The 27,924-nt window shown below is 56.2% G+C and overlaps 10 protein-coding genes across 10 annotated transcripts; 5 read left to right on the forward strand and 5 right to left on the reverse strand.

Moving 5' to 3' along the window:
- Window positions 1-2,394: 2,394 nt before the first annotated feature.
- BBK36DRAFT_1172122 (alpha-ketoacid dehydrogenase kinase) lies at window positions 2,395-4,077 on the forward strand (the record flags this gene model as incomplete). Its single annotated transcript, XM_024895685.1, has 4 exons — window positions 2,395-2,594; window positions 2,723-2,842; window positions 2,916-3,198; window positions 3,277-4,077. 4 exons carry the CDS (start codon window positions 2,395-2,397, stop codon window positions 4,075-4,077), a joined length of 1,404 nt encoding a protein of 467 aa, XP_024746150.1.
- An 847-nt stretch (window positions 4,078-4,924) lies between these two features.
- On the reverse strand, window positions 4,925-6,323 carry BBK36DRAFT_1162612 (cell division control protein; the record flags this gene model as incomplete). The annotated part of the gene is made up of 4 exons (XM_024894459.1): window positions 4,925-5,503; window positions 5,560-5,870; window positions 5,953-6,115; window positions 6,219-6,323. 4 exons carry the CDS (start codon window positions 6,321-6,323, stop codon window positions 4,925-4,927), a joined length of 1,158 nt encoding a protein of 385 aa, XP_024746151.1.
- A 785-nt stretch (window positions 6,324-7,108) lies between these two features.
- BBK36DRAFT_1183612 (WD40 repeat-like protein) lies at window positions 7,109-10,102 on the forward strand (the record flags this gene model as incomplete). The annotated part of the gene is made up of 3 exons (XM_024896362.1): window positions 7,109-7,178; window positions 7,338-7,450; window positions 7,519-10,102. Exons 1-3 carry the CDS (start codon window positions 7,161-7,163, stop codon window positions 10,100-10,102), a joined length of 2,715 nt encoding a protein of 904 aa, XP_024746152.1. The 5' UTR covers window positions 7,109-7,160.
- A 151-nt stretch (window positions 10,103-10,253) lies between these two features.
- On the reverse strand, window positions 10,254-12,073 carry BBK36DRAFT_1172125 (hypothetical protein; the record flags this gene model as incomplete). The annotated part of the gene is made up of 5 exons (XM_024895686.1): window positions 10,254-10,722; window positions 10,843-11,305; window positions 11,436-11,736; window positions 11,855-11,896; window positions 11,960-12,073. The coding sequence occupies 5 exons, from the start codon at window positions 12,071-12,073 to the stop codon at window positions 10,254-10,256; spliced, it is 1,389 nt and encodes a 462-aa protein (XP_024746153.1).
- An 832-nt stretch (window positions 12,074-12,905) lies between these two features.
- BBK36DRAFT_1136429 (hypothetical protein) lies at window positions 12,906-14,483 on the reverse strand. The gene is given in 7 exon segments (XM_024892972.1): window positions 12,906-12,922; window positions 12,933-13,025; window positions 13,072-13,095; window positions 13,140-13,252; window positions 13,349-14,074; window positions 14,150-14,243; window positions 14,343-14,483. The coding sequence occupies 3 exon segments, from the start codon at window positions 14,241-14,243 to the stop codon at window positions 13,146-13,148; spliced, it is 927 nt and encodes a 308-aa protein (XP_024746154.1). The 5' UTR covers window positions 14,343-14,483; the 3' UTR covers window positions 12,906-12,922; window positions 12,933-13,025; window positions 13,072-13,095; window positions 13,140-13,145.
- Window positions 14,484-15,700: 1,217 nt separating this feature from the next.
- BBK36DRAFT_1127978 (copper homeostasis protein) lies at window positions 15,701-16,690 on the forward strand (the record flags this gene model as incomplete). The annotated part of the gene is made up of 2 exons (XM_024891569.1): window positions 15,701-15,898; window positions 16,055-16,690. 2 exons carry the CDS (start codon window positions 15,701-15,703, stop codon window positions 16,688-16,690), a joined length of 834 nt encoding a protein of 277 aa, XP_024746155.1.
- Window positions 16,691-17,289: 599 nt separating this feature from the next.
- BBK36DRAFT_1128054 (alkaline phosphatase-like protein) lies at window positions 17,290-19,525 on the reverse strand (the record flags this gene model as incomplete). Its single annotated transcript, XM_024891576.1, has 5 exons — window positions 17,290-17,770; window positions 17,846-18,519; window positions 18,576-18,654; window positions 18,727-18,911; window positions 18,983-19,525. The coding sequence occupies 5 exons, from the start codon at window positions 19,523-19,525 to the stop codon at window positions 17,290-17,292; spliced, it is 1,962 nt and encodes a 653-aa protein (XP_024746156.1).
- Window positions 19,526-21,503: 1,978 nt separating this feature from the next.
- BBK36DRAFT_1144378 (tRNA-guanine transglycosylase) lies at window positions 21,504-23,011 on the reverse strand (the record flags this gene model as incomplete). Its single annotated transcript, XM_024893673.1, has 2 exons — window positions 21,504-22,705; window positions 22,768-23,011. The coding sequence occupies 2 exons, from the start codon at window positions 23,009-23,011 to the stop codon at window positions 21,504-21,506; spliced, it is 1,446 nt and encodes a 481-aa protein (XP_024746157.1).
- Window positions 23,012-23,868: 857 nt separating this feature from the next.
- Window positions 23,869-26,520, forward strand: BBK36DRAFT_1136430 (hypothetical protein). The gene is made up of 4 exons (XM_024892973.1): window positions 23,869-23,991; window positions 24,024-24,083; window positions 24,273-26,397; window positions 26,491-26,520. Exon 3 carries the CDS (start codon window positions 24,349-24,351, stop codon window positions 26,395-26,397), a length of 2,049 nt encoding a protein of 682 aa, XP_024746158.1. The 5' UTR covers window positions 23,869-23,991; window positions 24,024-24,083; window positions 24,273-24,348; the 3' UTR covers window positions 26,491-26,520.
- A 478-nt stretch (window positions 26,521-26,998) lies between these two features.
- BBK36DRAFT_1128105 (alpha/beta-hydrolase) lies at window positions 26,999-27,814 on the forward strand (the record flags this gene model as incomplete). The annotated part of the gene is made up of 1 exon (XM_024891580.1): window positions 26,999-27,814. One exon carries the CDS (start codon window positions 26,999-27,001, stop codon window positions 27,812-27,814), a length of 816 nt encoding a protein of 271 aa, XP_024746159.1.
- Window positions 27,815-27,924: the final 110 nt, after the last annotated feature.

The following is a 27,924-nucleotide window of genomic DNA, read 5'->3' on the forward strand; positions in this document are numbered from 1 at the left end:
CAGATGCAAAGGGAACTTGGGCTCGACTCGATGGGGCCAGACGTGAAGGAACGGACAGAACAAAGCGACGTACCATGATTGCAATAACAATGGAATTTGCAACGGCCGGAGGCCAGAGGCAGGCCAGGAACGGGCAGGAGCTCCCGCGGTGCTGTTGCAAATTCGCTGGCGGGGTGCAGGGCGCTGCGATGAGAAGGCGCGCGTGTGGCACTTGCCCGAGCTGGCGGGTTCGGTTTGGGTTGGGGAAGTCGCAGCGGGAGCAACGGCAGCAGAGCAAGCGGCGGCAGCTGCCTAGACTCGAGAGGATGTCGCAGGAGTGACTTGCACGAGCTTGTTGACGAGGGAAAGAATGATGGATGGCTTGTACGAAGGAGGTACAGCTGGAGAAGAAGGAGGAACGGCACAAAAGTATTAAGAAAAAAAAAGTACGAAGCACTGCAGCGGCTTAGGGAGCGAGAGAGAGAGAGGCAGATAAGGTCGCTATCGGCCGGCCGGCAGAAAAGCTGGTTGCACAGTGGCGGGACAAGGCGGAAAGTTGGAAGCTCAGCAGCCAAGAACTTGAACAACCTCGGTGGCTGCCTTATATCAAGGCAGCGTTGATCTACACAGAGATTCAAGGTGCTATAGAGTATCTCATTTGTTTTCCTTCCTTCATTTTCTCTTCGCCTGAATCACAGCTGCAACGAACACGTCCAGGCACTCAGCGGTATCCTGTGGAGCAGCAGCGAGAAAAGACTGCGCGAAGCTACGCGGCTACGGCAATGGCTCTGAACCAGAGGGTTGGAGGGCCTGGGAGTGGCGTCATTACGTTTAGCAGGTGCTTGCTGCAATTGGTGGCGGTGGTTTGAATTGTGGAGGTGCTCGTTTCTTGTGTGGCCTTGACTGAAGCATCTGAGGAGAGGCGGCTCGACTCTGATAGGCTGGCAGTGGAATGCGAAGCTTCCTACCTCACCTTTGCGACTATTCTGAAGGCAATCTGGAAGAACAAGAGAAGTGAGCTAGTACACGTGGAGGAGTCTCGATTAGTGAGGACATTACATCAGAAACGATGCCTTACTCCTATCAAATGTTGATACCATTCAATGCGAATCCTACGGTTCGTTTAACTCTTCTCTACTGGTATTTCTCCTGCATCTGCGACAAGCTCGAGAGGAACCTTCCATGAATCATTGCTGGCCGAGCTCAGCTGCGCCGTGATAAGTCAGGACCTGCGCAGACCCCGCCAACCTGTCAGAACCCCGCGGAAATGATCAAGCACGGCCCAGGTACCGCTCTAACAGCGATCGACCTCTGCTGTACCTTCAATTGCGCTGTCACCCCACTGTTTACCCCACCTTGATGCTTATTAACCTTAACAGCCTTTTGCTCTTTTGCTTGTGACGAGGCACACGGAATGGACGAGTTTGGCCGTTGCTTTTACACCCCCAAGACCCCCAAGGCAAGGCTCTACCTTACTAGTAGTACTCATATTTGCTCCCTACTTTACTACTTACCTGCCTATATCGACAAGACGTTAGTAATACGGTGTCGAAGAAAGCCGTTGAATGACTCAATGCGAGGAGCATCAGACTCAGGAGCTCTGCCGCCGAGTCACATGTCACGTTGGATCAACCGCCTCTGGTTCATAACAAGCACATGGAAGTATACACGCCGGGCCCTGATTGAGGCTCGTTGGATCGCTTTGTCAAGCTGTGTAGCGTGTCTCAACGCTGAAGAAGCGTGCCTAGTCATCTGCAGCACTGTTCTCAGTACCTTACGTGGTTTTACACACGTTGACGTTGCTGCAATTGTTCGCCCGTGAGGCGTGAAGCGCTAACGAGCTGTTGGGCCTCTTCGTAAGGTGCCGGACCTGAAGTGCTACTCAGCTGGCGGCATCAAACGTCCACCCGCCAAGTTTGAATGCGTCAACCAGCTGCACATGCATAATATCAAGTCCTGCGCATCAGATCGTAATACTGAAGCAAAACCCATGGCCAAGCTCACCGTAGCCCAAGCCAAGGGCCAAAGGCGTGTTACATAAATACCTTAGTAGTCCTCAACTGCCATTCGGAGCCGATACCGCAGTCTGTGGGGCAGCCTGGCCAGGCCAGAACCTTAAGCAAGCAGATCTACCGGCACATGCTTCGGAGAGGCGCCTCTTATTAACAGCCATCCATCTGCCTCTGCTAGACTCGACGAGACCATTCAACCACAACAGGTAGCTGCATCAATTCCCCTCACGACCAGATCGCCCGTCTCTCGGCTTCTCCTCCCTCCATCCGACTGCCTTTTCCGCTTCTACTGCGATTCTTCTTCTCACGCCAAACACGACACCTTCCAACCGCCGCGCCGCCCATCGTCACCAGCATCAAGCCACCCACTCGATCCCAACCTGTGCTGCATGGAACCGTGGGCATGTTCTCCGTAGCGCTGCGCTGCCACGGCAGACGATGTCGCCCGTCCGACTACTCGGCCCTGGCGCGCTGCGGCCTCAGCAATGCGATCCCCCGAGCGACCTTTACAGCGCCGTCTGCTGTCGTCAAGACGCAGCTGAGAACAGCGGCCCAGGCCCAGGCAGGCAACGGCACGTGGCGCCCGGTTTCTGTGCTTGACGAGTACGTCCACACCTCACCTTGGGCTACTGCGAACATCTTCGTGCTCTCCCTTTTCTCAAGATTTCCGTTCCCAAAGCTCTCCAACATGTGAGCGCATGCGCTAATGCTGCTGCTGCCTTGTGTTATAGATGGGTTGCGAAAGAGGCCCGACCCATCAGCTTGCGCCAGCTGATGGTCTTTGGACGCTCCCTGACCGAGTCGCGACTTATAAGCTCTGCAAACTACGTCCGAACCGAACTCCCCGTCAGGTATGTATTTACCATCCAATGCCTTTCCGTTCTAGATCTCGTCCAGTCGCTAATTCAGGCGTCGCATCCGCAGAATTGCGCATCGAATCCGCGACATGCAAAAGCTCCCCTACGTCGTCGTGACCAACCGCCACATTGAAGAAGTCTACAAGCTCTACTACAACGCCTTTGACACGTTCCGCAAGGTCAAGGAGATCAGGACCCTGGAAGACAATGAAAAGTTCTGCGAGATCATCAGCCAGAACCTCAAGGGCCATCTGACCGTCATCCCCAAGCTGGCGATGGGCATTCTTGAGTGCGGCGGCCTGATGGACCCCAAGGAGCTGGACCACTTCATGAATGTCATTCTCCGATCGGTAAGTAGCCAGCTGTCCTATGGCAGTTCACAACAGGAAAAAAAAACAAAGAAAAGCTGACAGCGGAGGGCCACGTAGCGCATCTCCCGTCGAGTCATCGCGGAGCAGCACCTGTCCCTTACAGAGACGTTCAACTCCCCCTACTTCTCCCCCGGCGCCACGCTCTCCGAGTCCGACTTCATTGGCGAGGTCTTCATCAAGTGCTCCGCCAAGGATGTCATCAGCCGCTGCGCCAAGGCCGTCACGCAGCTCGCCCGCACCACCAACGGGCCCGACGTGCAGGTGCCCGAGGTGCGCATCGACGGCCACCTCAACGCCAGCTTCCCCTACATCCTCAGCCACCTCGAGTACATTGTCGGCGAGCTCCTGCGCAACTCGGTCCAGGCCGTCATCGACCGCCACCAGAAGCAACCCGACCACGCCTCGTCCCCGCCGCCGCCCATCGAGGTCACCATCTGCGAGGCCCAGGAGCACGTCATCATCCGCATCTCGGACCGCGGCGGCGGCATCCCCCGCGACGAGCTGCCCTACCTCTGGTCCTTCAGCAAGGGGCCCCTCAGCCAGAAGCGCCTCGAGAACCTCGGCCAGGTGCCCCGCATGGCCGCCACCATGCAGGAGCTCCACGTCACCGACGAGCTCGGCCGCGCCGACCTCAAGGCGCCGACCTACCTAGGCTCGCTCTCGACCCTCACCAGCCGGCCCCCCAACCTGCGCCTCGGCATGGGTCTCCCCCTTAGCCGTGTCTACGCCGAGTACTGGGCCGGCTCGCTGAACCTGCACAGCTTGGAGGGCTACGGCGTCGACGCCTTTTTGCAGATTTCGAGGCTGGGGAACAAGAACGAGCAGCTCACCACGAGAGCTAGCATGGACGCCGTTTAGTTTCAACTGCTAGCAGACCAATCTTGCTTTTTCTTCTTTGGTGGTTCGACTTGGATATCTTCCGGGAAAAAGGATGGGGGCATCTAAGCAGGCGATATGAATCGTGAAGGATTCATTACTTCTTTTTACTCTTTGCCTTTTCTTTCATCACCAAGTAGGTATCAGAGTATAGTATACCGATCTGTTTGTCTCGGAGTATAGCTTAGGAGTTTGGCTGGGAATTACGCTGGGTTTATTTCTTCACTTTAGCTCATTACCATTACAACCAACGGAACGGGAGCGGTGATCCCTTGGAATAAGGAATACAACCAAATCTCACTCTACCAAACTGCGACGTGCATCAAGATGGCCTTGTTAAACTGGTATCTCAAAGTTGACTCAATTACATAAGACTAGAAAATGTGCCTGACTGAAATGTGAGATGGGAGTGCTCAAATAAAAGAGGAATAAAATAGGGCTACATTATCAAAACTTCCAGCACTCGCCCCTTTACTCAGTAACTTGCTGGTGTTGGGCAACGGCCATAACATGCTGCTTTGTGCCGCTGTCAAGCATCAAGCCCCCCATCGCGACAGTTCCGGCACCAGAACTGAAACAAGACACACAAAAAAATAACTGAAAACGCGGGCCTTCTCCTCGACAATTCATCAAAAGATCTTCGCCTCCCGTAGCAATAGTTGATTAGGATATGCATGAAATGAAGCGCCGCGGGGTGCGGCAGTTCCATGTTCGACCTCTTCCGGGGACCTGTATCGGTAGCCGGAGCGAGGTGGAGCGAAGAAACCCGACGTCATGACACTCCAACGCCAGCATTGCGCGGCAAACCAAAGTCACCATTAGAGCGGATTTATCGGCGGCCGTGGCTTCGGACGGCGCCCCCCTGCATGGCCTCCAGCTCGTTCTCCAGCTGCTTGATCTGGGCGTGGGTCTGCTCGAGATCCTTATTGAGACGATCGCGCTCAGCAATGAGCTTCTGTTCCCATTGTCGGAAGCGCTGCTCCTCGACCTTGACCTGCTCAGTGAACCGCTTCCGCAGAGCCTCCTCCTCCTCCTTGAACTTGGGGTTGTCGAGCTTCCGGGGGCGGGCCTCGCCGAACTTGCGCGTCTCCATCTGCTGTGCTCGGTAGGCTTCGTAGTGCTGCTCCTCGGTGGTGTGGATGAGGTCAAGCATGTGGGTGCGGATCAAGATGGATCGCACCTTCTTGAAGTCACAGTGTTCCTCGTTCTCGACCTCGGCAACACCCCACGAGTACTGACGGCCCTTGACGATGCGGCCATCGCTGGTCTTGACGTCCTTCTCGGAGCCGATGACGGCAAACGGCATAGCGGCCATAAGGCTACGCGCGTGCTGGGCGGCAGCCTCGTCATCCTCCTCGATAGGGGGCTGGTAGATCTTGATGTTCTGGGCCTCGATGACGCTGACAATCTGCTATGAGTTAGCAAAGTGCATCTCGAGAACGTGTCATGTCTCTTCATCCATACCCTCTGCTTGAACTTGGCAAGATCGGCCGGGCTGAGAGTATCAGCCTTGGCAATGACGGGGATCAGATTGACCCGTGAGCAGAGGCGCTTCATGACCTCGATGTCCAGGGGCTTCAAGGTGTGGCCGGTAGGGCGGATGAAGTACAGGCAGGCGTGGACACGGAGGTCAATCTTGTCCTGGCGGCGCGGCTGCTGCTCCTGGAGCATGTAAGACTCGTGCTGGTCGTCGAGGAACTCGATGATGGGCTGCCAGGAGTCGCGGTTGTTGACATAGTCACCGAATCCAGGAGTATCGATGACGGTCAATCGAACTAAGTAACACCGGAAAAACACGACCTTAGCAAACCGTCTGGTGGAAAATAGGCACATCCCCTTTAGGCAGCTATCCCTTACCCTTGAAGAATTTCTCCTCGAGCTCGGCCTTGGTGATCTCAATCTCGACCGTCTTGTCGACCTGCTTCTGGTGCCTGCGCTTGTGATCGGCGTAGTTCTTGATGGTCGTGGAGAAGAGGGTGTTGATGAAGGTCGTCTTGCCCAGACCAGACTCGCCAGCAACCTAGCAGCAGAGACATGCGTGTTAGCTTTGTCCAACAAGAAGCTCGCTCGTCACGCCGCAGAGACGCGTTTGCGCACTGCAAACGCCACGGACAATCGCGTACCATGATGGTGAAGCTCGCTCCACGCTTGGCGACAATCTTGTGTCGCTGGTTGGGCAGATTGGCAATGCCAATCGGTGAGGCGCTCTCAGCAGCGGCGGGAGCCATCTTGCACACGTGGAGGGGCTACGGAGTGGGTGTCTTGGGGAGCTGTAGAGAGACAGAGAGGGAGGCAGGCAAACGAGCGAGAGGACAGCAGCGAGAGGATGGCTACTGAGGAGAGAGCAGGAGGTCGCAGACAGGAGGAAAGATATTGTCGGGTGGCCGTTGGCGGGTGGTTGGACAAGACAAAGTGGAGGTTCCGACGTGCTGAGCTCGAGCCGTTCAGGGGATAGAAGGGATCAAATAGAAGGGGTTGAGGCGGTCGTATTCCCCCAATTTTGCACTGAGCCAAATTGGCCAGGGGCTGCTGCGCGCTGATAGGCGGGCGGGCGGATTGGGCTTAGCGGGCTGGTGCGACCAGGGGAGCCACAGGCAGAGCAGGAGCAAAGGCGGTCGGTCTCCTTTTTCTCTGGGGCTTGCCTGCCGTTTGTTGTTCGAGGTGTTGCTTCCAGTTGCTTTTGAGCATGAACTTTAAGGAACCTTGTAAGTGAGGAAGGAGCTAGAAGAAGTTCACGGTACATGGAAGCTCTCGCTTGTGAATATGCCGCTGCGGGCTTGGGTAAGGTACCCGCTACTTGTCATGTCCGGCTTAGATTGAGGTGGCCTGTGCGCTCCCAGCATTACGGCGTAGTCGTGCCCGTTTAGGCTTAGATCTGGAGGACCGGAAAAAGGTATCTGCCGGACTTTGAACGGCAGCAGTAGAAGAGAAACGGAAAAGAGAAAAAGTGGCCCGTATCGATAAGAAAAGTCGCAGCTTTTTTTCTTGATACGACGACGGCGGCAGACCATATTCGAGCTTCACCTCATTGCACTCACCTGGATGGTCATGGCAAGTGGTCGACAATGAAGACCGACTTTAGGGTATGTCGAATATTTGCCCCGAGGTTCATTTAAGACTCTCTCCTTCGTCCAATTGTTCTCTATATGCACCACACATGCAACCAGCAATGCCTACGATACGATACGCAACATGGTCCAGATTGGATATAGAATCAACGGCTAACCGTACGATTCCCTTAGTTTTCCAACTTGCTGGGCACTGTCTACTGCCAGGGTAACTTGGCCTTCAGTCCCGATGGCACCCATCTCTTCTCGCCGGTCGGCAACCGCGTGACCGTCTTCAACTTGGTAGAGTAAGTTGTGCCGGCGCATCATGCGACAAGACGAACAAAGACCGACGGCTAACCTCGAAACGCAACAGCAACAAATCCCACACCCTACCATTCGCACACCGCAAGAATATTGTCCGAATAGGCCTCTCCCCCCGTGGCAACCTCCTCCTCACCGTTGACGAAGACGGCCATGCGATCCTGACCAACGTCCCCCGCCGCGTATCCATCTACCACTTCTCCTTCAAGTCGCAGGTCACAGCGCTTTCGTTCTCGCCTTCAGGCAGATACTTTGTGGTGGGATTGGGGCGCAAAGTCGAAGTCTGGCACGTGCCCTCCACCCCCGATACCAATGCCGACGGAGAGCTCGAGTTTGCTCCTTTCGTGAAGCGCCGAACCCTCACCGGCCACTTCGACTCGGTTCAGCACATCGAGTGGTCCAGCGACTCCCGGTTTTTCTTGACAGCTTCCAAGGACTTGACGGCAAGGATATGGAGCGTGGAATACGAAGAAGGCTTCATTCCCACCGTCCTCGGCGGCCACAAGCAAACCGTCATCGGCGCTTGGTTTTCTGGTGACCAGGAGACCATCTACACAGTCAGCAAGGATGGTGCAGTCTTTAGCTGGAAATACGTCAAACCTCTCCACTCAGCAAAGGATGAGAGCAGAATGGATGACGATGATGACAGCGACGACGACTCGGATATGAGATGGCGCATCGTGGAGCGACACTACTTCATGCAAGGTAGCGCGCACGTGCGATGTGCCTATTTCCATGCCGAAACGAATCTGTTGGTCGCCGGGATGTCCAATGGCCTCTTCAGCCTCTACGAAATGCCCGACTTCAACAACATTCACAAACTGAGCATTTCTCAGAGCGACGTTGACTTTGTGACGATCAACAAGAGCGGAGAGTGGCTGGCCTTTGGCGCTTCCAAGCTGGGCCAGCTGCTGGTTTGGGAGTGGCAGTCGGAGTCGTACATCCTCAAACAGCAGGGACACTTTGACTCAATAAACTCTCTCGTCTACTCACCGGATGGCCAGCGAATCATCACCACTGCTGACGACGGCAAGGTCAAGGTGTGGGACATTGAGTCGGGCTTCTGCATCGTGACGTTCACAGAGCACACCAGCGGCGTCACAGCGTCCGAGTTTGCCAAGAAGGGAAACGTCCTCTTCACGTCAAGTCTGGACGGCTCAGTCAGAGCATGGGATCTCATCAGATATCGAAACTTCCGTACCTTTACGGCCCCGACGAGGCTTTCCTTTACATGCATGGCTGTCGACCCCAGCGGCGAAGTGGTGGCCGCCGGTTCGCTGGACTCGTTCGACATTCACATCTGGTCGGTGCAGACCGGGCAGCTGCTTGATCGGCTAGCCGGTCACGAAGGTCCCGTATCTTCGCTAGCATTTACGCCCAACGGCAACTCCTTGGTGAGCGGCAGCTGGGACAGGACCGCGCGGATATGGTCCATCTTCAACAGGACGCAGACGAGCGAGCCGTTGCAGCTGCAGTCCGATATCCTCGACATTGCCGTCCGGCCGGATTCCCTCCAGCTGGCCGTCTCCACGATTGATGGCCAGCTGACCTTTTGGTCCGTGTCGGAAGCTGAGCAGACGGCGGGGCTCGATGGGCGCCGAGACGTGTCTGGCGGGCGAAAAGCGTCCGACCGTCGCACCGCGGCCAACATTGGCGGCAACAAGAACTTCAGCACGATCCGATACAGCACCGACGGAAGCTGCTTGCTCGCCGGCGGCAACAGCAAATACATCTGCCTCTACTCCGTGTCGACCATGGTGCTGCTCAAGAAGTTCACCGTCAGCGTGAACCTGTCTCTCTCCGGGACGCAAGAGTTCCTCAACAGCAAGCTCCTGACCGAGGCCGGCCCCATGGATGACATCGACATGCAAGGAGAAGCCTCGGACCGCGAGGACCGCGTCGACAAGAGCCTGCCGGGTTCGAAGCGCGGCGGAGATCCGTCGGCAAGGAAGCGCAGGCCGGAGGTCCGGGTCACGGGCGTCGCCTTTTCGCCCGCGGGCACGGCCTTTTGCGCTGCCTCGACGGAGGGCCTGCTCATCTACAGCCTGGACCACACGCTGCAGTTTGACCCGTTTGACCTCAACATTGAAATCACGCCCGCCTCGACGCTGGCGGTGCTGGAGAAGGAAAGGGACTACCTCAAGGCGCTCGTCATGGCGTTCCGGCTCAACGAAGCCGGCCTCATCAAGAGAGTCTTCCAGGCGGTGCCGCCCGCCGACATCCCCCTGGTCGTCGCCGACCTGCCCATCGTCTACGTCCCGAGGCTGCTCCGCTTCGTCGCCGCCCAGACGGAGGAGTCGCCGCACCTCGAGTTCTGCCTGCTGTGGATCAAGGCGCTGGTCGACAAGCACGGCGCCTGGCTGACGGCCAACCGCGGCAAGGTGGACGTCGAGCTGCGCGTGGTGTCGCGCGCCGTCGCCAAGATGAAGGACGAGATCCGGAGGCTGGCGGACGAGAACGTGTACATGGTGGATTACCTGCTGGGGCAGGCCGACAAGGCCAAGGACGACGGCACGGGCGCGCACGGGGACGTGTATCTGACGAGCGCGCAGAAGAAGACGGTCGACGCCATCATGAATGGCACGGGCGGCGAATCTGATGACGATGGTGAGGACGAGTGGATGGGCATGGAGTAAATGTGATTTTTGTTTTTTTGTTGTGAATAGTAGGCATAAAAGGGTATGTTTTTTTTACATTATACTATTTAGAAGCAAATAATGAAACAAAAAAACTTGATCAAGCCATTTGTCAACTCCAGAAATGGCATACAGCTTTTCCCCAACCCCCTTACTCTGCCTTGGGCACATCCTCCCACGCCTCATCAAACCCAGCCGACCTCACCCACATCGAAGCCCCAAACCTCCCCTCCCTGCTCTCCAGCAGAAGCCGATGCACATTCAGCCAGTCATCGTCGTCCGCGATCCGAATCCACGGCCGATCCGCAAACCGCCTCGACAGCTCCCTCGCGATGAACAGCGCGCGCACGACCTTGATCGTATGTCCGTCGTCCATGATCGCATGGAAGCGCGGAAGCAAGTCCTCCGGCTTCTTCACGGAGGAGGAGGAGGATTCAGAGGCATCATCCTTTGGGACGAACGATTTGACGGAGTCGAGACGAAGGGGCGGACAGCCGCGGGCTACGTACTGGACAATGTCTAGCCGGATCTTCCACTCCAGGGCGCGGGCTTTTTGGGCGGGCGTGAGCCAGGGGAAGGAGAGCAGTGTGACGAAGAAGGGGACCGAATTCAGATGGTGGCTTAAAACATATTAGCATTTCACATTCTCTCCGTAAGTACAACAAACTCCACATATAGACTGGCGAGATTGGAAAAAAAGGAGAGGAGGGCGGAGGAGAGAGGGGCCAGCAGAAACCTACATCAAGAAAAAGTCAAACTTGGGCGCGTTCGGCGGATGGAACGCCGCCGCCGCAGCAACATACGCACACGCATGCGCCATCTCGGCCGTCTTCTCCTCCAGCTCGTCCTCGGCGACGGTGACGCGCTTGAGCAGGGCGAGCGCCTCGTCGGGGGCGCGCACGAAGACGCCGTCGTAGATCTTGTTGCTGTCGCCGAAGCGCGCGCTCGTGGCGAGCTTGTCGCTGTGCTGGCGGATGGATTCGAATATCTCGGGTAGGGGCGTCTTCTTGAGAGAAGAGGAGGAGGAGGAGGATGATGATGATGATGAGGAGGAGGAGGCGGCGGCGGCGGCTTGTTCGACTTTGGTGAGGAAGCCGCCGACGCGGTTCTCGTGGACGGCGGCTTGGGCGAGGCCCTCGGCGATGATGGCGGGTTGTTGCCATTCGAGGCCGTACATGAGCTGGATCAGGGGGTGTAAGAAGCCTTGGGGGTGAAGGAGGACGTTAGCATATAAAGGGGGCATATAATCACAGCGACATTTGAATGCAGATTCGCCTGATGTATCATAGTAAAACAAAAAAGGAAACAAGCAGCTGGGAAAGGAAAAGCATACCGGCAAAGAGCCGTCCATAGATGGCCTCGCTCCTCTCATCGCCCTTAAAGACATACTCCTGCAGCACCTTCTCCCACCCCTTCTCCGCAATCTCGTCCTGGAAGAACTTGAGAAAGTCGGGATAGTGGTCTCCCTTTCCGAGATAGGGACTGCCCTCTGACCATCCGCTCTTGAGCTCCTTGACGACGTCGGGGTTGAACTCCTTGGCGGTGATTTGGTAAGAGTCGTTTTGGGCGTAGGCCTTTTCGAGGGTCTCGGGGGAGGCGCCGGTTGCGTAGAGGGAGAGGAGGTGGTGGACTATCTGTTGTTTGTTGTGGTTTTCTCTTCAGCTTCCGAGCTTTGGGCCAGCTTTTGATGATGGTAGTTCATCTCCAAGATTGAAGAAATGGTCATGTTGAAGTTCGATAATGGAAACATACATGGTTGTGAAAGCCCTCTTTGTTGAAAAACACATGATGACTCTGCCACACGAGTTAGAACATGCGCTTAAACCCAAAAAACTTTGAGGAGGATAGAAAACTCGCCTCCAAATCCTTCTGCAAGAGCTCCGAGACTTTGGCAGCAGCCTCGTCCGTCTGCTTCCACTTCAAGACGCCCGTCTCAGCTGGGGAGATGCGGATCTGCCTCGGCGTCGCCATGGTTGCAGCAGCACGAATCCCTTGAGTGGTACTGAATGTTGACGATTGATATATCGTAAAAGTATGCCTGGCCGATTGCAGACCTGAAATAACTGGTCGTGTTCTTGATAGCCGAGTTGATGAGACAAGGGCCATGGTATGCCCACCAAGATAGTTGAGGCAAGCTGGGACAACTTATACGTAGAATATAGCCATATAGACTAGCAATCACTGAAACGATTGCATCAGACAGGCAACCCCACGTTGCACTTCTCTCGTCAAAATAACCCGATTACATAAAACCTAAGAGCGTCCAAAAGGAACACGTCAAATCCAGTGGCCGTCAAAGGGTGGCATTTCTCAAGGCTGACAAATTTGCATCGTCAGCCCACATGCAATACCGCCGACTCCAAGGAAGCCGATGACGATCCTTTGTGGCTCGGTTGCGATGCGGATTGGCTCGGCTTCGGCCTGGTAGCATTGATGGGGAGGGGCGTTTCGGAAATCGCTACAGTCAAATGTCCAGTTAATAACCGGTGTATTTGCAAGTCCGAGGCCGAGCGAGCAGTTGGAGAGAAATGAACTTGGAGAAGAGGGGAGAAACTCATCACATTTACATCATGCAGTATTCAAGGGTAGTAATCAAGAGCCAACTTTGGTCCGATGCAAAACGGGACTAGCCGTGATTGTCGTGTTCTTGTATTGAACTTAAGAGGACAAGTGGCAGTCCATTGAGATTAAAAGAATGAACAAGGACATATAATGAGAGAGTTGAATGACCAGTCAGCATCCTCAGTTGAGAGAGAGCAAACACTATACGCTACAAGCATGGAGAACATGTATCAAAGATGAAAATGGGGGTATGAATTTGCCAGTCTCCTTCTATATAACCGTAAAGCACCAAGCTCCATAGAGCAACTTCCTTTTTGTAACAGCCCAATTGTTTTTTCCGGTCATCATCGTCATCAGCTCTGAGTCCTTCTCTTGAAATTTGAATCCCAGGTCCAGTTGGCCAGTGAGGAGCAAATAGAAGAACCGAAGAGTAACATAATCCAAAAAAGAAATCGTAAGAAAAAAAGCACAACGAAAAGGCTTAAGCCTTGCGCTTCTTGGAGGGCTGAGCGGCGGCCTCGTCCTCGTCCATCTCCTCGTCAGACTCAAAGCTGATGTCGCTCTGGCCATCCAGCTCCTGGGCCGTCACTGTGGGGAGGAATTTGTCTTAGCGCTGCTGCTCCTCTTAACTGCTCTCATCTCCCGACTCCTCTGACGAGTTCTCAGAGGCGTGAATGTACTCACAGAAGTACTTGATGGCGCCGGGCCAGAGGTCCTCGGCGATGCAGACGGCCAGGTCGTCGGCGGTGGGGAAGATCTCCATCTCGTACTCGTCGTCGTCCTCATCGTCGTCGTCCTCCTCGTCCATGTCCTCGTCGACGGGCTTGCCCTCCTTGCGGGCCTGGCGCTTCTCCTGCTCCTCCTTGACGGCGGCCTTGTTCTCCTCCTCGGAGATGCTGAGGCCGCGGAAGCCGAACCAGGCAAAGAAGCTGACGCCGTCGAGGCCGGTGCTCTCCATCTGCTCCTTGAGCTTCTTCTTGGCCTCGGTGTCGTCGCCCTTGCCGGCCTTGTCGTCCTCCCAGACCTGGTAGACGAGGTCCAGCAGGCCGCTGGTCAGGTCCTTGCCGGGCTTCCAGTTGATCTTGACGGGCTCGCTGACGAGGCCCGCCCAGCCGTCCTTGTTGCGGCGCCACCAGAACTTCTTCTCGAGCACCTTGTTCTCAAAGTACTCGTTCTCGCTGAACTCGAACTTGATGGCGATGCTGCGAGGGTCGCCGTCGGGCAGCTCGAAGCGCTCGACGGACAGGTCGACGAGCGAGCTCAGCAGCACGGCAGAGTCGGTCGGCTGGACGTACTCGTCGATATCCGGGGGAGCCTGCTCGAAGACGAGGGGCCAGAAGCTGGGGATCTGAGCAATGACCTTGGCGCGCTTGGCGTACAGGTCCTTGGTGAGCTTGGCCTGCTGGCGGACTGTGGAGAGAGAACATGGTCAGCAGTCTGTTTTGGATTCTTTCTTTTTTTCACTTGAAGAGGGTGAAAACTTACGGAGCTCGAGCTCAACCTCCTCGAACTCATCCTCGAGGTTCTCCAGCTGCTCGTAGAAGACGGTGGCGGCGTCGGGGCTCTCGGTAGAAGACATTGTGAAGGTAGTGCGTGTGTCTGATGTTTAGGTGAAGCGACAAGTCAAGAAGAGAAGAAAGAGGATATGGCCTGTCAATGTTTCTCGCCAGAGGAGGAGGGGGAGCTAGACGATGCTTTATATGCGGCGGGAACCGATCAGGCAGGCAAATGACGTCTGATGGGGTTAGGCCAGAAAATTTTCCTGCTGCCGCTGGCGGTGGAGGAGCAGAACTCGCAAATCAAACAAGTCAATGCAAGGTAATACTACCCGTACCAGGTAGAGGGACCCTGATTTGCTGGTGTGGAGTGGTGAAGCAGTCAAGCAGTCAACAGAGAGTGGAGGGGAAAAAATCAACGTCGAAAGAGCTTGCAGATTGGTCGAGGTGTGAGTGGAGGGACCGTGGAGTTTCTCGGTACCTTGCCTACTAAGCCTCGCAGGGCATGGGCGCACAAGGCAATTGGCCGCTGGATCGCCGGATCCCTGGACTCGAGCGCCTGAAACGGCAAAAGCAGGGGGCGCTAAGCTCGCTGTAGACTGGCGGAGGGTCCGCTGGAGTCGAAGCTGGTTGCGGCGGGGGATCCACTGAAGGTCCCGTCCAGTCGCCTACCTAGAACTGCAAATTTAGGTACGAAGGAGAGACGAAAAAGTTTTTGAGAGGCGCAAAGTGTATGTACAGTACTCGCAGATCGTATGCAATTTGTATGGAGAGGCCAGGTCACCGACAGATTTTTCTGCTTGATTGCAGCATTGCATCACACTGCAAGTCTCTCTTTTCTCCACCGAGACCCGAAGAACGCATGAAGTGGGGAGAGCAGAAGCAAGAGCCTAGAGTAAAATCCCATCAGCCTGCCCCAGAAACGGCCGAGGGACGAGACGAGGGGGCGCCATCCCGAGGCCTCTTTTTGCTATTCATAGGTAGCTTGGGGGAATGAAGCTCTAGAAGAACAATGAGCAGAGACGAGAGAAGCAAGATTGGGATTTCAACCATCAGATGGGTGTATGTATAATCTATTCTGGGTAGATGCTTCATGTATCAATCTTCAGTAAAGAATTTCTTATCAGATAAGCCGTGCCCCTCCCCCGCCTCGACCAAACCTTCCCCCACCTTGTTGAAGCTGTCGTTCAAGGTGCCCTCACCAAACAATGGCTTGACAGCTCACTCAATGTACCTTCTTTATCCCCCTTTCCTCCAACAATCAACTGCCAGTGCCTGTCCTATCATTTCACATTCGACTCACTTTTCGTTCAGACCGGCTTCAACATGAAGTGACATAGCGATGAACCTTTAGAGCATCTTTTCCTTCCACGTATATAAGGCGAGGACTGATCCCATCTTCGCAAACTCATTACTTTCTCTCTCCTTCTTTCTCTCTCAACCCCTCCGACCTCGGCACGTCTACACCAAAAGCTTCAGATCTGCCATTCTACTTCTACTTATTCAACCCCTCTCTACCAAATCTCACAATCATCCCAAAATGCCAACCCCCATCGATCTCGGCCAGCCCACGAAGCTCAACTGCGAGGTCGCAGTCTTCAGCGGCGCCGCCGGCCTCGAGGCCCAGGACCTCGGCGCCAAACGCATCGAGCTCAATGCCCCAGGCTCGTACGAAGAAGGTGGCCTCACGCCCCCGGTCAAGGAGCTGACCTCGATTGCCTCGCAGCTTGAAATCGCCGTCCGCATCATGATCCGCCCCCGCGGAGCCCCTCGCCCTCCTGCTGCTGCTGCTGCCGCCGCCGCTGCTGCCCTCCAGCTCAAGCAGCAAGGCCAGGAAGAGACCCAAGAGGGCCAAGACCAGGAGAAGAAGGAGGAGCTGACCGAGGAAGAGAAGAAGAAGCAGCAAGAAGAGGAAGAGGACAAGCTCCAAGACTTCATCTACACCGACGCCGAGATCGACCTCATGCTCCAGGCCATCGAGGACTTCAAGGCCACCCGCGTCCTCAACCCCATCCGCGGCGACGGCTTCGTCTTTGGCGTCCTCCGCCGCCAGACCAAGGCCTCCACCCTCGCCAAGTACCCGGACCAAAAGTACACCATCGACGAGGAGCGCTGCCGCCTCCTCATCGAGGCCGCCAAGCCCTTCCCCTGCGTCTTCCACCGCGCCTTCGACCCCATCGCCGCCTCCGAGCGCTGGGCCAAGGGCATCGACATCCTCGTGCGCTGCGGCTTCGACGGCGTCCTCACCGCCGGCGGCCACGGCGGCTGCCACCTCAACCAGGACAAGCTCGACGCCATCTGCCACCGCGGCCACCCGGGCAGCCTGCAGCTCATCGCCGGCGGCGGCATCCGCAAGGGCACCGTCGGCCCTCTCGTCGCGCAGCTCTCCGTCCACGGCACTAAGAACGTCTGGATCCACACCGCGGCCCTCGGCAGGGACGTCGACAGGGACGGCCGCCACCTCGAGGAGCTCAACGCCCGCGAGCTCAGGGGCATCATCAACATCATGAACAACACCCGGCCCGACTAGAAGTCGCCGGCTGACCACTGGCGCAAGCACTACGCCCATCTCTACAAGCAGTAAGCGGCTCATCTTTTTCAGGGGAGAGGAAGGGGTAAAGGGCCAAGCATATGAGGGGGTTCTTCTTCATCCTGTTTCTCACGTTGATACACCCCACTCACGAAGGTATCTATCTGCATTTCGGGTTTGCCACGGCCTTTTCAGCTAGCCCCTTTTCCCATTTTCACCATTTCCCCGTCATGCTGGCGTTGGCCGGACTCAACGATAACTTTGCTATTTTCACTTTATTTGATTCGATTCGGTAACAGGGATGCAATTCGGTTTACAAACAAAGTTTCACAAGAACAAGGTATGGCAAACACTTGCCAAAAGGTTACACTCTAATGAAGGGCTTTCACGGCACATAAAGAGGTACTACCGGTTCGGACAGATAGGGATACCAGAGAGATAGGTGCTTCACTGACGCAGTCAAAGCAATGAATTATGAGATCACGGCCAAACCTGCTCCTCAAGTGTAACATTCAAGCTAACAATAAATACAGCGCATGACGCCCTCTCACGCAGACTACATATACTCGCTAAACTACCTCCACAAACCAAACATCCGTCTAGTAGCTCTCCTTGCCGTGTGCCAAACCCAGGCAGTTGGCAATCTTGTAAAAGATGTCAACGTTGCCGTAGGTGCCGCCAAAGGTTTCCTGGCAGGGCCCCAGCGCAAAGACGGGCACGTCGGTCAGGGAGTGGACGCCCTGGGCCTCGGTGGTGGGGATGGTTCCGTTGATCACAATGCCGTCGACGCCGTCCTCGGGATTGACAAAGTACTCGCTGCCCATGGGCACGGCGGGCAGCCTGGGGGCGTCCTTGTGCACCTTGTAGTTCTCGCGGTGGTCGGGAGCGGCGCCAACGCCGCCGGCGATGGCGTAGCGAGGCTCCCAGTTGGTGGGAAAGTTGACGCCGGTGCCGTAGCTGACCTTGCCCTTCTTCGTATACTGGGAGAGGCCGGACTTTTCATAGACACCGATGGCGTTGCGCTTGGCCCGCTCATCCTTCTGGGCGGCAAGGTACTCGGTATCGGCAGAGCCAAAGACGCTGTTAGGTGCATCTATGTCAGTTACTTTGCTTCATATGCTACTATGTATGAGAAAGAGGGAGAAGAGAGCGTACTCGAAGCCGTGGCCGTGGTCAGCAGAGACAATAATCAGGGTCTCGTCCAGGATGCCCATCTTCTCCAGCTTGGAAACCGTGGCGCGGACGGTATCGTCAAGCTCCAAAAGATCGCCCAGAGCACGGTCGTAGTCGAGGACATGCATGGCCTTGTCGATGGAAGCAGCCTCGGACATGAGGAAGAAACCCTCGTCACCACCACGCTTATGCAAGATGTCAACGGCCTTGAGCGTCATGTCCTTGAGACCGGGCAGGTCGAGGGCAGGGGCGGTGGTGCCCTTGGGGTCGTTCTTGAACTTCTTGAGGACGTCCTTGTAGATGTTGCGGTCCAGCCAGACGGGCATGACGCCCTGGCAGAAGACGCCGAGAGCCTTTCTGTTGTTGTCGGCCTTGAGGAGGGACTTCTTATCAAGGGCCACGGTATACCCCTTCTTTGCAAATTCAGCATAGTAGTCCTTGCCCTGGTAGGAACCGGCACCGGGGAGGAACTGCTCAGCACCGCCGCCAAAGAAGACATCGGGGCCGCCGTGGTTGGTCCAGGAGAAGTTGGTGACACCATGCAGTGCCTGGTCAATGAGAGGGCCGTACTCGCTCCGCCTTCGAGTGTGCCCAGTCAAAGCAATTGGCGTCGCATCGGCAAGGAACGCGGTGGAGACGGCGCCCCAAACACCCTTCTATCAGGGACATTAACACTCTTGGTTGCTCATGAGGGATAGTCTATAAGACTTACGCGAACACGCTTGAAGATCTCGACAATGGTCTCAACCTTGGGGTCATCAAAAGCATCGGGAGAGGAGTCGGCGTGGACACTTGAATCCTTGAGTCAGCTTCAGTTGCATTCTATAACATGGAATTGTCCCTCCCAACATGTCGACACTCACCCCATGGCATTGACGGTACTCTTGTGGCCAGAGTACAGAGCAGAGGCCGAGTTGGCAGAGTCGGTAATGTAGCTGTCAATGGAGTGTGTCATCTGGTGGCCCAGCACGGGGAAGTCGTCGAGCTGCAGACGGGTCTGGTATTTGCCATTGATGCTCTGGTGTCCAAGAAGGCGAGCAGCAGTGATCTGGAACCAAGCACAGTCAGCGTTGAGATTCAAGAAGCGGCCACGTCCAAACTCGCTCAATTGCAACGTACCATGTTGGTGGTCATCCCATCGCCAATGAAGAAGATGACGTTCTTGGCCCTCTTCTTAGTGTGCAGGTCGCGAACAACCCACTTGGCGGTGGTATTCTCGCCGTTGTAGTAGCTCAGGGTGACGGTATAAGTGCCCGGCTCGTACAGGGCAATCTTGCGGTAGGCCTTGGAGGCGACGTTGACGACGGAGGGCTTGTGGGCATCCTGGGCGAAGAGATCCTCGAACCAGCTGAATGTCCACTTCTCGAGGGCGGGCTCCTTGATGCCGAATGCGTGGGCAAAGTCCTTGGCCTTCTCGCCGTCCTTGGCAATGGTGACCTTGAACTTGTCGTCGGGCTTGCCGTCGTGGGCGGCCTCGGAGCCGTTGACGGGAGCGTGAACCTCGACACGCAGATCAAACAGCTGGCCGGGCAGGAAGTCGCTCTGGTCAGGAGGCAGCAGACACCCCAGCGTCTGGCACGTTCCCAGTCGTTGAAAGGTCTGAGCCAAGACGCCAGATAGCGAGCCTGCGAGGAGGCTGACGATTCCGAGCTTGGCAATCATCGTGACTGGTGATGGCAACGAGCACTGGAGGACGTGCCAATGACTGCAGGGCCGCTGTGGACGAGGAGGAAGAGGGGATGGCAAGATGAGACACACGAGGCCGGCGGTCCTTTATATAAGTGTACCTATCCCCAGTTGCGGCGGACAATCCGGGCCTCTCTGTTCTCGCGTGTGATGGCCAGGCCGAACCCACGCCAAATGTTGCAGCCGGCGGCCAATTCCGCTAGCCTCCATGGTTCTGCAGCTGTGCTATCCACATTGAGCGCATGTGGAGGGGAGATGGAGATGGAGGGCGAATGCAAGGCACCTCGTTGAGCTGGCCGGGAAGCATCGGCATCCCTGCGTCTGGGGGATCAAATGCGGCTGGGTGACGACAAGGATGGACAGAAAGGTGAGGTCGCAACTGCATCGCGGGAAAAATAGACCCTCGATTGGTCTGGACGAGCCGTTTCCATGCTCTTCGTGCTGTTCGTTCTCGCGTGGAGGAGATGCAGGGTTGCAGGTCACAGATTGTCCCCGTCGATGGTATACTTGCTAATGTTCCCTAAACATGGGGTGTCTGCTAGATGCTCGCCATCCTACGAGGACCATCAGTCCGGAAAGGCTGGCAGCACCACGTCCATCACGATGCCAAGCACCGGGGTGGCACAGAAGGCAGCCCCCTTCTTGTCCAGCAACTCAGGCACGTGTTAGAGTATCGCCAGCAATCGAGAGCCGGACGCTTGTAGGGCCCTTGGCGGCTCGATTTGGAGAGGAGAGTATTCCAGACCCCATTCACAATGGACTCAGCGCCTCTGCCTTGGTAGCATGTCGTTGTTAGTAGATGGCAGTAGTAAAGTGGTAAGTACTAGGAGACAGACAAGAGCTCAGAATAACCTCATTCATTAAAGTCGTTAGCCGTCACTCGCTATAACGAACCCAGTCTAGCGCCTCTACAGGGGGGACCTGGACTTTCGTCTGCAGCCGAAGATGCCTGCTCCGTCCCTCGTACTTTCCTGAACATCTTCATCTTGGCACTCGTCCCCGTGGCCTGATGCCCTCGTTCCATTGGCCATGGCGAACCTGCAATTGGCCGTGGCTCGTGGCTTCCGTCCCATGGACTGTGCAGAAGATCAAAAGTTCGCCATGGACTCCGCAGAACGGCAGGCACTGAGGTGAGGACTTCTGTTATTGTTATTTGTATGCTTATTTCTTATTCCTATAACAGGTATAAGTCGACAGTCAAGGTTCAATTTGACGAGAAATCTTGATATGATCTCTCTCTGTTCCAAGCATTGTGCGCATGGGTAGAAATCGATAGCTCAAGGTCGCGTCAGCAGGCTTGATACTCGTACAGTAACAGTGATGACAACAACTTCTTCGACTTGCATCTTCCCAGGGTTGCATTGCATCCGCAGCTGGACCAACACGCTTTCTCCGTGCATTCGCGCTCTCGGCCAGAGCCATATCTCCATGGGCGTCAATAAGTGGGTGGCAGTGACGAACCAGTCGACATTCTCCGGGCAAACTGGAGGCTAACCTCTTCTCAATCCGTTGACCGAGGCTGGAACCCACGCACACCTTGACCTTTAGCCCCGGCCACCGGTCCATAGTCTTGATGTCGAATTGTTACCTTGAGCAAGCTTGTTCTAGGAGAAGATACATCCCTTACGAACGCTAATATCAAGATGCTTCAACCAGTTCTACACCAAAGCTCCGTATAGGTAGAGGAAAGCAGCGGTACTCTCAGCCGATTCAACTATGCCTCAATATCTGGACCATCAGATAGAAGTGGCAAAAACGGTGGCTACACATTTTTCAGTTCCCCTCACATACTCCAGATTATACAGTCCAGTTCTTCATAAAATACATCTACCTAGGTACTTTATACACTCCTCGCGGGAAATTTCCACAATAGCCAGGAGACCAATGAAGACGTCACAAGAAGATCAACCCCTCCTTCTTTCAGGTAGTTTCAACGTAGTTCATGTCTAGAAGTCTAAGATATACTCAGCGCTGCTGCAGCCGCTTCCACATCAACCACCAGGGTCACCTCATCCCGGCTCTCACCACCAGGCGTGTTACTCTCCTCAAGGCTTGCAATCTTCGCTGACGCCTCTTTGTCCAAGTCTACCCAAGCCGGCTTGTTGATCCTGTCCGCGCTCGCCTCGCTCTTGAAGTGGTACCCCCTCGCCCTGGGTCTTTCACCCGTTCCCTCCGGCAGCGCAGGCTCATACGAGGCCGCAAACCTGCGCGCCACGTCTTCAAAGGCAGCCTGTCCTCCTCTCGCAAGCGCCTCGCGAATGCCTGCGAAGAATTCGGTAATGACGTGGTGGTTGTGGATCTGCAGCAGGTTCCAGCCGAGCATCTCCTTTGCGTTGAGCAGGTGGTGGATGTATGCCCTATGGTGCTTCGTGCATGTGTAACACGGACAGCCCTCCAGAAGCGGTACGACGGCGACCTTGTGCTCTGGGGACCACATGTTGATTCCGAGGGGCTGTACGCCCTCGACGCTCGGCGGCGGAAAGGAGAATGTCATGGCGACGCCGGCGTCGGAGGTGCCGTTCACAAAGCCAATTGTGCAAATGTCGATGCCGAGGGAAATCTGACGCAGCACTTCGTGGGGGGTTTTGGGAGGGTCCATGGATAGTTTGGGAAGAGGTGTCAGCGGAGGGTAGTTGGCGAGCTCGGGGAGCAGATTCGTGCCATAGACTGCTAATCCTTCTATCTTATCGAGTACGTCTTCCGATAGATGTCTGAGATAGTCCCACTGGATGGGATACTCGACCGAGAGCACGGGAGCAAACACAGAGCTCCCCAGGGGTTCGGGGCTTTTGGGCGAGGAGCCCAGTCTGTCCAAGAATTCGTCCAGCCACACTTCCGTCCGCTCCGTCATGCGTACCAGCTTTTTCGACGGAGGCGTTGCGCTGGTGTGCAGCAGATCGGCCATGGGGAGCACAATGTCGGGTTGCAGCGACCGCACGGCGGACGCATATTCGGGAACCGTTACACTGCGGAAGCCGGTGCAAGTGAAGACGGTGATTGCCTTGGGCGTGTTCCCATACGGTGTTGTTACGGCCGGACAGCGTCGCGGACCAAGTATGGAAATGTGATTCGGGGGCAGGGCTGTGAATTGGTGTAGCCGGCGTGAAGCATCGCCGCCGGGAGTCTGGTATACAGGAGGCTCTTTTTTCTCAATGACTATCCACCCGGTGTCAGATCAAGGAGTGCCAGTATAGTTACGGGACTGGGAAAAGACCTACAGTCTTCGAGTGCCATGTACACTCCAGATAATGAAGTGTGTCTTTTGAGGTTATCTGGAGTGAGATGGGGCACCGCCCCGCGAGAGGTGAGGGCGAAAAAGTTCGGCGTGTCCATGGCCTTTTTGCCGGGGAGAGAGAGCCTTCCCAGTCGTGCTGCAGAGCCGTCGAGGGCTGCAGAGCTCACGAGCTCGAATATTTTGCGGCCAGCCATTTCGGGGGTGTCGTCGCGATTTGAAGCGCTCATTTTGAGGCTGTTCTGTTCTAGGGTGAGGAGGTTGACGAAAAATGAGATGATGAAAAAGAACGAGCAATGAAGTCTATAACGCGAACAGAGGTATATGAAGAATCAAAGTACGCCTCGCGAGAGAATGAAGAGTCCTCAACTCCAGAGCTTATGCGTCAAATGGCTGAGTGAGAGATGCTGGCGACAAGTATCAAGTATTGTATTCAATCATCACAATGAACCTTTCACAGACGCCCCCATCTTCGTTCGTACTTTGTACATGTGATTCACACAATTCGGCGTTTCTTGCGGTGCCTGGCCGATAAGAGCCCGCGCGCCTTATCGCTTGCCGATGTTGGCCCGATAATTAGTAGTAATCTCAATTGCGCTTGACCTCTTGCAGCCATTGAGTTCCAGTGCCGGCCGGACCTTTGATGATGACACCCCTTTGCTGGATGGGCATAAAGTGCCAAGGGATCATCACGTCCAATTGCCGGCTGAACGTCTTCTGTTAGCGAGATGAAGAATGGGAAGTTGGCGAGAGAGGACTTGTGGACTCGTAACGATGGCGGCGCATGCATCTGCTAGTATTTGCTCCTTTTTTTGTTTGCTTTTTGCTCCTCCGTTGAGCTGAGCTGGGGTGCATGAGCTGAAAGTCATTGAGGATAGTCTGACCGCATCCGTCAGACTAGTAGTACATATAGAAACTCTGAACGAGGCTGAGAAAGGCGGCTGCAAGTTGATGCCTGGGTCGCGCACCGCTCAATCGCATCTCCAATCCTGCAATCTGCCCATCGGAGCGCGATTCGCGATCCCCTCAGAGAGCCATTGAGAGAGCCTCGGGCAGCGCGTGATCGAGCGACAAACACCCAATCACACCCCATAAGCCCGGCCGCGTGCCGCTTACTCCGTCAATCCCCCTCCATAAGGTACCCTTCCATCGTCCATTTAAAACCTTCCCGAGCTTCCGGAGCTTTGGCCTGCTCCGACCCACCAGATGCTCGGGTTTCCCTCCCTCAGTCCGTTATACTTTAAGAGGCTGAGCTGGCCGCGTTTTGAGCTTGGGGGGAGCTCCGTTTTCAGTGGCTGGCGGAGCTTGACAAGAAGCCCGAGAGCTTACAGAGTGCATACAGACATACATACCTTACGGACAGACAGACATACCTGTTACAGCTAGTAGCCCCGGCTCTTACGTTTTGCGTTGGATTGGATTTCTATTCCGAGAACAACACAAAACGTAAAAGATCAGCCTTTCCTCTTCCTTCTCTTTCTTCTTCTTCTCTTCTTTTCCTTCTTCCTCCTCCTCCCCCGCCATGGTGAGACCTTTCGAGCCATACCACGATGAAAGCGAGCCACTCATGAAGGACGACGCCGAGCGAAACAACCAGCCCGGCGCGGCAGCCGGCCATGGCATCGTCGACACCACGACTAACACCGTCATCACCGAGATTGACCACCCCGATGCGCCGCTCGAGCCGCCAGCGGCAGCAGCAACAGCAGCGCCAGTAGTGACAACAACAACAGCACCGGCGCCGCTCGAGGTCGTCGACGACAACAGCAGCAGCGACGGCAATGCGCCCACGCCGCGCTTCATCCAGGACGAGCGCTCGTCCAAGCGCTGGCGCAGGATCCCCTACCCCGTCCGCCGCCTGCTGCTGGCCTTTGCCAAGTGGTCTCGAGGCCCCCCGAACCCGCAGCCGTACCGGATCAAGCCGCTGCTCCCGGCCGTGCAGGAGTATCCGCTGCGGCTCGTCGACCGCTTCCTGCCCAAGGCCTACCGCACCTGGGCGCTGTTCCTCTACTTCTCGCTGTGGCTCGTCACCTTTGTGCTGGTCAAGCGCCAGGAGACCATCGAGTCGACCGTCGAGGGCTGGGGCCAGTCGCAGCCCATCAGCTGCGGCGACACCTACTGGAGCGCCGGCAACGGCTGCGGGCTCGACGGCAACGACTGCAGGCCCTTCAACGGCAGCGGCTTCGCCTTCGTGTGCCCGGCCTCGTGCGAGAGCTACCACGTGCTGAACCCGCGCGCCGTCGGCGACCAGGAGGTCATCTACCGCCCGCTGGTCGTGGGCGGGCCGTCGAGCGACGTCGAGCCCGAGCTGGCCACGTACCGCGGCGACTCGTACATCTGCGCCTCGGCCATCCACGCCGGCCTCTTCCCCAACGAAAAGGGCGGCTGCGGCGTCGTCGAGCTCGTCGGCCAGCAGCAGGACTTTGTCGCCTCCCAGCGGCACGGCATCCGCAGCGTCGGCTTCGACTCGTACTTTCCGCTGTCGTTCCGCTTCGTGCCCGACATCCAGTGCCGGGCCAAGGACGAGCGGTGGTCCATCCTGGCCCTGTCCGCCGTCTTCACCGGCGTGCTGTCGCTCTGCACCGCCTCGCCCGCGCTCTTCTTCTTCCCGACCTTTGCCGGCATGTTCTGGGCCGTCGGCATGTCGCTCGACCAGCCGGGCCACTCAACGGTGACAGATCTCTTCTCCAACATTCTGGGCAAGTTCGTGCCGGCCATGTTCTGCGCCTGGGTCATGTACGACAAGATGGGCGTCCGCCGCACGCTCAACCGCCTGACGGCCCAGATCGAAAAGACGGTCCTCTGGCTGGGCGCCTGCTGGGTGGGCGCCCTCACCAACTACACGCTGGACTTTATCCCCATCCAGCGCCTCAACAAGCACGACCTCGATCAGCAGCCCGGCGCGAGAGCTGCCCTGGCCGTCATTGTCATCATCTTGTTCTTCATCGCCCTGTCGCAGGTCTTCTTCTTCCGAAACGAGGGACGGTTCATCAAGTACATCAAGCTGTACGCGCTCTTCATCTTCTGCATCATCATCTCTCTGACCCTGCCGGGGCTCCAACTGCGCATCCACCACTACGTCCTGGCGCTCCTGCTGCTGCCGGGCACGAGCCTGCAGACCCGACCGTCACTGCTCTATCAGGGCCTCCTGGTCGGGCTGTTCATCAACGGCATCGCCCGCTGGGGCTTCGACCCCGTGCTGGAAACGCCCGCCGCCCTGCAGGGCGACGCGCAAAAGGGGACTCTCCTCCCGACCATCCCGGAGCCCATCATCCACCTCGGCGAAGGCCCGCACAGCACGTCCAACATCACCTTTACGTGGAACCAGCCGTCGAGCAAGGTCTACGACGGCATCAGCATCCTCGTCAACGACGTGGAGCGCTTCCGGGGGTACTTTGACGACATCATCGACCGGCAGGACAGCTTCGTCTGGTCTAGGAACGCCACCCTGGGGCTGCCCGAGTACTTTCGGTTTGCGTACATGCTGGGGAGCTCGAGCGGGGACTACACCAAGGCGGGCATCTGGTCGGCGGACGGCGAGTGGACCAAGATGAAGGCCGGGCCGTCTCGAGTCAAGGGAAGGGACGTGGATGAGCATATCGTTGTGCGGCGATGATTTTTCTGATGTTTGGTGTTACTGGATACCTTCGAGCTTGTTTTGCATCTGATATGATATATAACTATATGAATGTAGCTATGTGGACTGAAGTGTTGTACATGTAGAATCAACCTGGATAAAATGGCATCAATTCACGATTCTGGTTCTGTCAATGACCCCATAAAGTAATTCGTTTGCTTCACCGACTGCTTGCTGCCCTTTGACATTTGATGTGAGTTTGTCGGGCCGTGAAGCTTTTGGTGATTGGATTGTGGATCCCCTCCGGCGCCGGGACAATGCTCCGTTCCGAGCTATTCATGACCCTCTCCGCTCCGGGAATTACATCAACCTTGAACAATCATCTTCATCTAGCATTGTACAACATCGTATAAGCAACTCCTCCTCAACCAGAGTGATATATTCCTATATATATATATATATATATACACACACATCTACAACTCATCTGACCCAGGTCTTCCACCAACCCACTATCCCAGCTTTATCACCTCCCACATCTCAAACCCCCCATCCATCGATCCCCATCTTCCATCTCATCCCCATCACCAACATCGCCATTCACCACAACAGCAACAACTCATTCCTTTCTAAAAGCAAAATGCCCCCCCGCATCCCCTCAGAGGCAGACTTCTCCCCCCTCACCCCCCTCCTCCCCCACGCCCTCCACTTCCCCTCCCCCCGCGAGTCCACCACCTCCATCCTCATCCTCCTCCACGGCCTCGGCGACAACGAGCGCCCCTTTGCGACCTTTGCGCGCAGCATGGCCCTCCCCGGCGTCCTCGCCATCTCCGTCCGCGGCACCGCGCCCCTTCCCGCAGGCCTAGGTGGTGAGGGCGAGGGTCAAGGGCAGCATTTCCACTGGGGCGATGACTTGAACGTCGATTCCAACACGGGCGACCTGGATCCCGACCCAGGCTTCGACAAGGCCGCGCGCCTCGTCATGCAGAAGCTCGTCAAGGAGGTCCTGCTGGATCAGTGCGGGTGGGAGATGAACGACATTCTACTCTTTGGCTTCGGACAGGGCGGATCGCTTGCCTTGGGCCTTGCGTCTCGCCTCCGCACCATTGAGCGCGTCGTCGACGTTTCCGACGACTGCAGCGCGAGTACTACTACTACTACTGCTACTACTCGGGAGGAGAAGGAGAAACTGGGCAAAACGTTCAAGGGCGTCGTGTCCATCGGCGGACCGCTCCCGCAGTCCATGGTGCCGTCGCTGAGCAGCCGCGACAAGAGCCGGACCCCCGTGCTGGTGTGCCAGCTGGACGACGACGAGGCGGATGCCGTGAGGCGGGAGTTTGCCGACGTGAGGGTCGTCCGGTGGAGGAGGAGGGAGGTGGCCATGCCGAGGGACAGGGAGGAGATGTTTCCCATTATGAAGTTTATCGCGGACCAGCTGAACAAGGGCTTTACATAGGGGGAAGAGAAGTATGTAAAATATAAGAAAAAGCCCCTTCTTCTCGATTCGCCAGCCACTGAACAATTCTTTTCATAGGGGTATATCTACGCTGCTCGCCATACTCTCTA

The sequence above is a fragment of the Trichoderma citrinoviride genome, assembly GCF_003025115.1.
Source record: "Trichoderma citrinoviride strain TUCIM 6016 unplaced genomic scaffold BBK36scaffold_15, whole genome shotgun sequence".
Taxonomy (NCBI): domain Eukaryota; kingdom Fungi; phylum Ascomycota; class Sordariomycetes; order Hypocreales; family Hypocreaceae; genus Trichoderma; species Trichoderma citrinoviride.

Coding starts and splice junctions, on each gene's coding strand:
- BBK36DRAFT_1136429 (XM_024892972.1), bottom strand. CDS start 14,243: ATGTCTTCTACCGAGAGCCCCGACGCCGCCACCGTCTTCTACGAGCAG. Junction 14,075..14,149: donor GGAGGTTGAGCTCGAGCTCC/GTAAGTTTTCAC, acceptor CTCTCTCCACAG/TCCGCCAGCAGGCCAAGCTC. Junction 13,253..13,348: donor CGGCGCCATCAAGTACTTCT/GTGAGTACATTC, acceptor TCCTCCCCACAG/TGACGGCCCAGGAGCTGGAT.
- BBK36DRAFT_1136430 (XM_024892973.1), top strand. CDS start 24,349: ATGAAGGACGACGCCGAGCGAAACAACCAGCCCGGCGCGGCAGCCGGC.